Here is a 9,910-nt window from a genome sequence, read left to right on the forward strand (position 1 = left end):
AGCAGTCTGATTGGTCCTAGAACAATGCAGCAGTATGATTGGTTGGCAGGAACTACCCAATCATGCTCCAGATAGAAGTGAATCCACAACCTGATTGGCTTACAGTAGAATTCCGGAATTAGTCAATCATGTGCAGCCCATTGTGTAAATAATGTATATAAAGCAGATACTTTGAGGGGACTTTCATTCCTCCTCACCACGATGAGCTGAATAAAGAGCATGAAATCACTGCGACTCTGAGTATATTTCACTGGCGACGAAGGTAGGATCCCGCTGAGCTGACTGCCACACACAGCACCGCAGCACCGCCACCTGCCGCACAGCTGCCTCGCACCGTGTATCCAGGCTTCAGCTCCGGGACACAAGGAACTCAGAATGGCAACCGAAAGCAGCTTCTCGCCGTTCAACCCAGCATCTGGAGATTGGGAAGCGTACGCCTCCCATTTCACCTTCCTCCTAGAAGCCAAAGGGGTCACCGATGAAGAAGATGCCAAGAAGAGGGCAATATTCTTCAGCGTCTGCGGAGAGGAGACGTTTGAAATCGCCCGGGCTCTCCTTGCGCCTGAAGACGTCGCTACTGTTCCATACAAAACAATAATGGAACAACTGAAGAGGCACTTTTCGCCACAGCCCTCAGTGGTGGCTCGTCGAAATGCCTTCTACGCAAAGCGGCAAGCCCCTGGGGAAACCATAACTGGGTTTGTGACCTCTCTCCGCCAAGCCGCCCGGTTCTGCAACTTCTCAGAGCTGGAGAACATGCTTCGTGACCGCCTCGTCGGTGGCCTGAAGGATGAGAAGCTGCAACGACGCCTCTACGCTAAGAAGGACCTAACGTTCCAGGTCGCTCTGGAGGAGGCCCTGGCAACGGAAGCTGCCGAGAGGTCGACGCAAGAGGCACGGCCGAGCCAGCCGTCCCAACCGAGGGTCCACCACGAAGACCTCACCGACGACTCAGGATCCAACAGGGAGGAGGTGCACCGAGTACAGCAGCGCACTCAAGCAGCCCACACACCACAGCTGCCTCGACGAGAAGGAGGGAACTGCGCAAGCTGTGGAGAAAGTCACGAGAGGAGGACCTGCCGTTTCCGCAACGCAGAGTGCAGGCCGTGCAGCAAATCGGGACACATCGCCCGGGTGTGTCGGGCTCGGCCCACCCGACGCCAGGCATCAGATGACCAATCCAAGAGCCCCAGGTCCCGGGGCCCAACGCACCAAGGCAACTCGACAGAGCTCACGGACTTCCAGGTATACCAGTTGCCCCACCCCAATGTAGAGAAAATTTATGTTGACGTACAGATAGAGGGGGCCCCATGCCGCATGGAGCTTGACACGGGTTCAACTCTATTCATAATCTCGGCAAGGACCTTAAGGAAACTGTGTCCTACGGGGGGTCCCAAACTCAGGCCGGCCCCATTCACCCTCCGGGACTTCCAGAGATGTAAGGTCCCCACAATGGGGGTGGGGACCTTCAGGGTGCAATACCGAGGGCGGGCGCGGCAACTGGAATTGCTGGTGGTCAAGGGCCCCTACATTAGCTTACTGGGATTGGCATGGTTTGGACCACTGGGGCTAGCCGTCACCGGGGTGAACCACACTAGCTTACAAGTGGACGTGGACGCCATATGCAAGGAATTTCCGGGGGTTTTCGATGGGAAATTGGGACAGTATACGGGCCCCCCCATTGCTGTACAGCTTGACCCCGCAGTACGACCGGTCAGGCTCAAGGCCCACCGGGTCCCGTTCGCCCTGAAACCCCGTATAGACGAGGAATTGGACCGGCTCGTGGAGCAAGGAGTGCTGGAGCCGGTGCCTAATGCCCCCTGGGAAACCCCAATTGTCACACCCGTCAAGCCTAATGGTTCGGTCCGCATCTGCGCAGACTACAAATGTACCATAAACAAGGCCCTCACGGCCCATGCATACCCAGTGCCAGTGGTCAGCCATGTTCTTGCCACCCTGGCTGGGTCGAAAATTTTTGGCAAGCTGGACTTGGCCCAAGCATATCAACAGCTGCCAGTAGATGAGGCCACAGCAGAGGCACAGACGATTGTGACGCACAGAGGAGCGTTCAGGGTAAAGCGGCTGCAATTCGGTGTCAGCGTGGCACCAGGCATATTCCAGAATCTAATGGACTCTCTACTTAAAGGGATTCCTGGCGTCACCCCCTTCTTCGGTGATGTGTTGATTGCCGGGCCCACACCAAAGGAGTTTGAGGACCGCCTCCGCACCGTTCTGCACCGTTTTCAGACGGCGGGTCTGGAGGTGAAGCGGGAAAAATGTCTACTAGGAGTGCCTCAGGTGGACTTTCTGGGATTTATGGTGGACGCAGAAGGGGTCCACCCGACTGGGGACAAGGTACGGGCCATTTGTGATACCCCAGCGCCCAAGAACAAGACTGAACTTCAGGCCTTCTTGGGACTATTGAACTTTTACCATTCCTTCCTTCCCCACAAGGCGGCGGTAGCGGAGCCCCTACACAGACTCCTGGACAAGCGGGCCCCTTGGGTGTGGGGCCAGCGCCAGGAGGCCGCATTCCAGGCAGTCAAGGACTTGCTTGTCTCAAACTCGGTCTTGGCACACTTCGACGAGAGGCTGCCGGTGGTGCTAGCATGCGACGCCTCGCCCTATGGAATTGGAGCTGTCCTGGGACACCAACTCCCAGATGGAAGAGAGGTACCAGTGGCATACTTTTCCCAGACACTCAACGCAACCAAGCGGAACTACTCGCAAATCGACAAGGAGGGTCTGGAAATCGTGAAGGGAGTAAAAAAAATCCATGATTTCTTGTACGGAGTCACCCTTCACCGTGTTGGGATACTGCCAGGGAGATAAAGTCCATCTGAGCCCCCAAGCTCCTGGCCGGACGATCCATCGACCTCCCGTAGTCAGGCAATATCAGCAATTTAGCGACACGAAGCCTCAGGCTTGTGCACACTCTATCAGCAGAATTCACACAGCAAAAGTTGCACAGCAGGACAGCATATTTACAGTTTATTCAGCGTAGGTCAGAACAAAAGAAGACATGACCGTCTGCTCCGACTGCTCAGGCAAACAGCAGAAAACGAAAGGAACAGACAACAGAAACATCCTGTGAGACAGGAAATGCGCAGGCTGTGACACAAACATCCTGCTCCCTTTTAAGGTGGAACGGAAATATCCTAACATCCTCCCCCTTTCCGTGTAACCTGTAGTATCTGTGGTTCAACCCAATTGCAACCTTTGTACGTAAACCTTAAGTTGTTCTCTGTTAACAACCTTAGACAACAGATCAGCAGGAATTTCATTTCCTGGCATGTAGGACACCTGAATGAGTCCTTTCTGAATACACTCTCTTGCACGATGTAGCTTAATCTGCAAGTACTTGGTCCTTTGCTTGCAACTCACCGAGTTCAGCAAAGCCAAACAAGATCTATTGTCTTGATACACTTGTATAGGACATTTCACAGAAACCCCAATGTCCTTAAACAGTTGCATCAACCATTCACAATCCATGAGTGAAAATGACAGAGCATTGAGTTCTGCTTCACAGCAACTTAGGCTAACTGTCGTCTGCTTTTTGCACAACCAGTGAAACAGGCAGTGGTTGTACATGTAGCATACTCCAGAAGTGCTTGTACCATCCGTGGTGTCACTTCCAAAACTCGCATCTGCAAAGATTTCAAGACCTCCAGTCTTCTGACTGGTGAACCTCAGCCTGTAGTGCATAGTCCCTTTCAAATAGCGGGCTATGCGCTTCAGAGCTTTCCAATCCTGAACAGTAGGATTGTTAGCATGTCTGCTAAGCAGGTTAGTGCTTACAGCAATGTCAGGTCTTGAACATCTAGCAATGAAATTCAACTTGCCTAGAATGCATCTGTACAGCGTTGTGTCAGAAAACGCTTCAGCAGTACTATCTACCTGGTAACCTGTCACCATCGGTGTGTCTGCTGGGTTTGCATCAACCAAATTCAACCTGGTTAATACATCAGCAATTTTCTGTGTTTGGTGTACCAGAAAATTACCTGCTTGGTCTCTCTCCACCTGCAGAGAAAGATAGTTGGATACCTCACCAAGATCCTTCATGTCAAAGTGCTCCTTCAGCTGAGCTAGGGTGCTTTGGTAAAAAGCCTGATTCTTCCAAAACATCAGAAGATCATCAACAAAACATAAACAATACAGTTTGTTTTGCCCCTCCTCCTTGACAAACACACACGGATCAGCTTTGCCCTGGTGAAAACCTAGAGAAAGCAACGTTTCAGTGAGTTTTGTGTTCCAACACCTGGCACTCTGCTTGAGACCATATAAGGATTTCCGCAGTTTACAGACCATTCCCTTCTGTATCTGCATCCCGTCAGGTGGAAGCATGTACAGCTGCTCGTTCAAAATCCCGTACAAAAAAGCTGTATTAATGTCATGATGGGAAACATGCAGTTTCTCCTCCGCAGCGATCTTGAGCATCAGCCGAATGCTCTCATATTTGACCGTGGGCGAGTAGGTCTCGTGGTAATCCTGTCCTGGTACCTGTGAAAAACCTCTGGCAACTAATCTGGCTTTGTGTCTGACAACCTTGCCATTCTGGTCTGTCTTGGCCTTGAAGACCCATTTGCTGCCAACCAGTCTCATCCCTGGGACTACCGGTACCAGCTCCCAAGTTTGGTTCCTGTTTAAGGAATCAACTTCAGCCTTCATGGCATTTAGCCAAGGCTCAGCATCTTTAGAGGTTAACTCCTGAACCTCTTTGAAGCTTGAGGGTTCCCACACCTTCTCTGAGCTGCTAAGAACAGCAGTTGCCGTCTTAGCAAACTCCTCAGCAAATCTCTTCGGAGGTTTGCCTTTGGTCGCCCTTTCAGACCTGCGAACCAGACGCAAGTCTTCTGGACTCATCTCCTCTTTCTTAGGAGAAAAGTGACCAATGGTGAACAGTGGTTCTTCCAGTTCATTGTCAGACTCATCAGATGGTCTGACTGAGGCCTTTGCGCTCTTGTAGTCTGCTGTGTCATCACTGTCACTGACACCAGCAGCAGCGCCGCCCACTGAACTGGAATCCGAACTCTGATCATCATCATCATCATCATCATCATCATCATCCTCAGTTTCCTCAGCTTTCTCAGCATGATCTGCTTTCTTCACATCACCTTCATCCTCCTCTGGGTAACTCTGGAAAATTCCCACATTTTCCCCCCACTTAGGATTGTACTCAACACTTCTTGTGAACTTTATGGATTTAGAGTTAGTCATCCATACCCTATATGCACCTTTTTCATACCCCATGAACAAACCATGTGCCCCACGCTTCCCAAGCTTGTTGCTTTGTGGGGTGTGTACCCACATGTCAGAACCAAAGATTCTCATGTGCTTGACATTAGGTTTCCTCCCAAACATCTTCTCATAGGGAGTGCAGCCAATAGGTGATGACAGTCTCCTGTTAAAAGAATAAACAAAATTCGCCAGAGCCTCCCCCCAAAACTTCTCAGGGAGGTTGGCATCATGCAACAAGGTTTTTATTCCTTGCAGCAACGTTTGATTTGCTCGCTCCGCAAGCCCATTCATCCATGGCGATCTAGGTCGTTGACAAGTCATGCTGGATTCCCTTCTCAGTCAGGAAAGCTTCAAACTGCTGAGAAGTGAATTCCCCGCCTCGATCAGTAAACAGACAACCGATACGTTTACCGTGAGCATTCTCCAACCAAGCACAGAATGCCTTGAACCTAGGAAATGCTTGCGATTTCTGCTCGAGCATAAACACATGAATGTACCTGGAAAAAGAATCAATTAGAACCATGAAGTACCTTGCTCCTCCCAAAGAGGGCGCAAGAGGACCAACCAGGTCTGCGTGCACTAGCTGGTAGGGTTTGGAAGCCTGCATGCTAGACTCCTTGCCTTTTGGAGCAACCTTCACCTTGTTCTCTGCACAAGATACACATTTCATGTGAAATTTACAGGGTTTGAAGTCCAAACCTTCAACCAACCCAGGCATCTTGGCCAGCGCCTGCCAAGACAAGTGACAAAATCTTCGATGTGCATCATGAATACATCCTGCATGAAGAACCTTGTTAGTTTGTGCAACACAACAAGAATCAACATCAGATATAACAGCATTGTCATCAAAAGTTATACAGAATAAGCCATCCATAAACTTTGCATGCAAAATGTCCTCTTTGCCTTTTCTGATGACACAGACGGTCCTCTTGAAGGAAACCTCAAAACCACGCCCAGTAAGCTGTGGGACACTAAGCAAATTGTCCGCAGCTCCTGGAACAAAAAGTACATCTCTGATGGTAGTATGCAGACTTGCAAGTTTCACAGTCCCAACTCCTGCAGCTTGCAAAGTCCTTCCATCAGCCAGGTGGATCTCACCATCTTGAGGTGTGAAGGAGATAAACAGATGGCGGTCCTTCGCAACATGGCGACTGGCACCAGAGTCCATAAAAAACCTGGCCTTGGCCTTTAGAGCAGGTTTGCTGGCAAACAAAACCTTGTTTTCCACCGGCGTGGGCTTTTGCAGCTTGCCCCCCTGCTCCTGGCCATCAGACGTGCCTTTAGCCTTTGGTGAAGCTGTGCCAGCAAACAAAACCTTGTTTTCCACTGGCGTGGGCTTTTGGAGCTTGCCCCCCTGCTCCTGGCCATCTGACTTGCCTTTAGCCTTTGGTGAAGCTGTGCCAGCAAACAAAGCCTTGTTTTCCCCTGGCGTGGGCTCTTCACCCTCCCTCTGCCTCTGGCCATCTGCAAGCATCTTGCTCTGTTTACATCTGGCCTTCCGGCCTCTGCAAAGGCTTTGACCTTGGTTCTCACGAGAAACAGAGCTCTCAGCTGCCGACTCCTTGGCTCCCCCTGGAGGCTGGAATGCTGCCTGGGATGACGTGACGGTCTGCTCCCCCTGCAGCCTGCAATCGGTGCCCTCAGCATCCCTGCATTCACTCGCATTCTGGGAAACAGCCAGGACCTCCGATGCATTCAAACCCTGGGCTGGAATGATTGGCAGGTGGGCTTTTTTCAAAGCATCCCACATGTCACGTGCCGTGAAATTTCCAGCAAGCGTCTTTATTTCCTCCAGAGAGACGGATAAGACTATTATATCAATGGCCTTCGAATTCTGGCCCTCCCATTTCTCTGTCCGAGGAACTGGAGTGGCTTCAGACACAGTATGCCAGACTCCAAACTGACGCAGCAAACTCTCACACCATTTTGCCCAGGTCTGATAATTGTGCCGATTTAACTTTGGGCACTCAGTGGCCTCAGAAGCTTGGAAAAAATCCATTCCAGCTTTTTACGTGAGCCTTTATGCCTTCAAAGACGTCTTATCTCGGCAGCCCATTAATCACGATGCCTCTGGCTCGGCTCCCAGGCCAATTAGTCTTGCCGGACATCAAAGGCCTTTTCTGCGGCATCCAGAAAAGCCTCTGCTTTCACTTTCCCAGCACATACCTCAGCAGTCTGTCGCTGTCTTACTCTCCTGCAAGTGCCGTGAATCTGGGCCCGAAACCTGTTGTTGGGATACTGCCAGGGAGATAAAGTCCATCTGAGCCCCCAAGCTCCTGGCCGGACGATCCATCGACCTCCCGTAGTCAGGCAATATCAGCAATTTAGCGACACGAAGCCTCAGGCTTGTGCACACTCTATCAGCAGAATTCACACAGCAAAAGTTGCACAGCAGGACAGCATATTTACAGTTTATTCAGCGTAGGTCAGAACAAAAGAAGACATGACCGTCTGCTCCGACTGCTCAGGCAAACAGCAGAAAACGAAAGGAACAGACAACAGAAACATCCTGTGAGACAGGAAATGCGCAGGCTGTGACACAAACATCCTGCTCCCTTTTAAGGTGGAACGGAAATATCCTAACACACCGTGGTGACTGACCACAAGCCGTTGCTTGGCTTGTTTGCCCCTGAAAAGCAGACCCCCCAAGTGCTGTCTCCTCACGTCCTCAGGTGGTCAATTTTCCTTGCCAGCTACCAGTATGCACTGATTCACCGTCCGGGGAAGGCGATGGGCCATGCGGACGCCCTCAGCAGGCTACCACTACCGGAAACAGGCCCCGACCCAGCACCTGCACAAGAGGTTATGAGCCTGGAGCTGCTTCCCGACCGCCCCATTCAGGCACAAGAAGTTGCACACCATTCCAAGAAAGATAGGGTCATCTCCCGGGTCCTGGACTGGGTGTGGAGGGGATGGCCCAGCAGCAGCCCCGGGCCAGAATTCGCCGGCTACACAACCCGCAAACATGAACTGTCGGCCCACAAGGGGTGCCTGTTATGGGGAAGCAGGGTCGTTGTTCCCCAGCCCCTCCGCAAAAGGGTCCTCACAGCCCTACACGAGACACACCCAGGGGTAGTAAGAATGAAGGCCCTTGCCAGGAGTTATGTGTGGTGGCCGGGGATCGACGGAGAGATAGAGGCCTGGGTCAAACACTGCCAGGCCTGCCAAGAATCCCGCCCAGATCCCCCAAGGGCTTCAGTCCAGTCCTGGGAGTCCGCCCGAGCACCATGGTCACGCCTGCATGTGGACTTCGCTGGCCCCTTTCAGGGGAAAACATTCTTCATAGTGGTGGACTCCTACACCAAATGGCTGGAAGTCGCACTGGTACCGTCCACTTCTACGTCCGCAGCCATCCGGGTACTACGCAGGCTGTTTGCAACCCACGGGCTCCCTGACACTCTCGTCTCAGGCAACGGGACTGCATTTACGTCAGGAGAATTCCAAACCTTCACAGCGCAGAACGCCATCCGCCACATCCGTTCGGCGCCATTCCACCCTGCCACCAATGGCCAAGCAGAACGCATGGTGCGGACCACCAAGGACACCCTTCGCCGCATGACGCAAGGGGATTGGGAGTACCGGCTTGCCACATTCCTTCTAGCACAGCACAGCACCCCCAGCTCAACGACTGGCCGGAGCCCCGCTGAACTACTAATGGGTCGGCACCTTGCAATAAGATTGGACCGCCTTCACCCCGATAGAGCTCAGGATGAGGTAGTGGTGGGGGAAGGCAAGAACCCCCGGACCTTCGAGGCTCAGGACCCAGTGTACACAAAGAATTTTGGGGCAGGCCCAGCATGGGTACCCGCCACAGTCACCAGGGTCACTGGCCCCGTGTCGTATGAGGTGCTAACGGATGGGGGGCAATGCTGGCGCCGCCACTGCGACCAGATACGGCGACGATTCCCGGGAGAAAACCAGGAGGAGGAAAGGGCAGAGGAGTCCCAAGGGAACAGAGGGGCAGTGAGGCCCATAGAGCACGAGGGGCCAGCAGGAGAGGCAGAATCAGTAAATACAGAGAGGACCTGCGAGGCCGAAAGGACACCGGAACCAGAACCACGACTGAGCGAGTTGATAGCACCAGACCAAACAGCCCCATCACAGCCAGCATCCTTGGAACACGAGCCAGAACCTGAACCCCGGACCAGGGAACACCCCAAGCCGCAACGCACACGTAGGCCGCCGGCGTACCTCGAGGACTATGAATGTGACCTCCCGGGCAGGACTGGAACTTAGAGGGGAGGGGTGTTATGTACTGAGTTGAATAGGATCCAAACTGCAGCAGTCTGATTGGTCCTAGAACAATAGGATCCAAAAGGCAGCAGTCTGATTGGTCCTAGAACAATAGGATTCAGAATGCAGCAGTCTGATTGGTCCTAGAACAATGCAGCAGTATGATTGGTTGGCAGGAACTACCCAATCATGCTCCAGATAGAAGTGAATCCACAACCTGATTGGCTTACAGTAGAATTCCGGAATTAGCCAATCATGTGCAGCCCATTGTGTAAATAATGTATATAAAGCAGATACTTTGAGGGGACTTTCATTCCTCCTCACCACTATGAGCTGAATAAAGAGCATGAAATCACTTTGCGACTCTGAGTATATTTCAGCAACTTTAACAAGTTTTCTCATTTTTGGGCTTCCTTCAGCCTCTCTGACAATCATCCGA

At 52.0% G+C, this 9,910-nt stretch overlaps 1 protein-coding gene across 1 annotated transcript; it reads left to right on the forward strand.

The window, feature by feature from the left end:
- Nucleotides 1-505: 505 nt before the first annotated feature.
- LOC128405972 (uncharacterized protein K02A2.6-like) lies at nucleotides 506-8,811 on the forward strand (the record flags this gene model as incomplete). Its single annotated transcript, XM_053373027.1, has 6 exons — nucleotides 506-1,106; nucleotides 1,473-2,460; nucleotides 2,518-2,793; nucleotides 7,117-7,123; nucleotides 7,823-7,994; nucleotides 8,148-8,811. Coding segments are annotated over exons 1-6 (2,616 nt in total), but the record flags the coding sequence as incomplete, so codon positions are not given.
- Nucleotides 8,812-9,910: the final 1,099 nt, after the last annotated feature.

This window comes from Podarcis raffonei, chromosome W (genome assembly GCF_027172205.1).
Source record: "Podarcis raffonei isolate rPodRaf1 chromosome W, rPodRaf1.pri, whole genome shotgun sequence".
Lineage (NCBI taxonomy): Eukaryota > Metazoa > Chordata > Lepidosauria > Squamata > Lacertidae > Podarcis > Podarcis raffonei.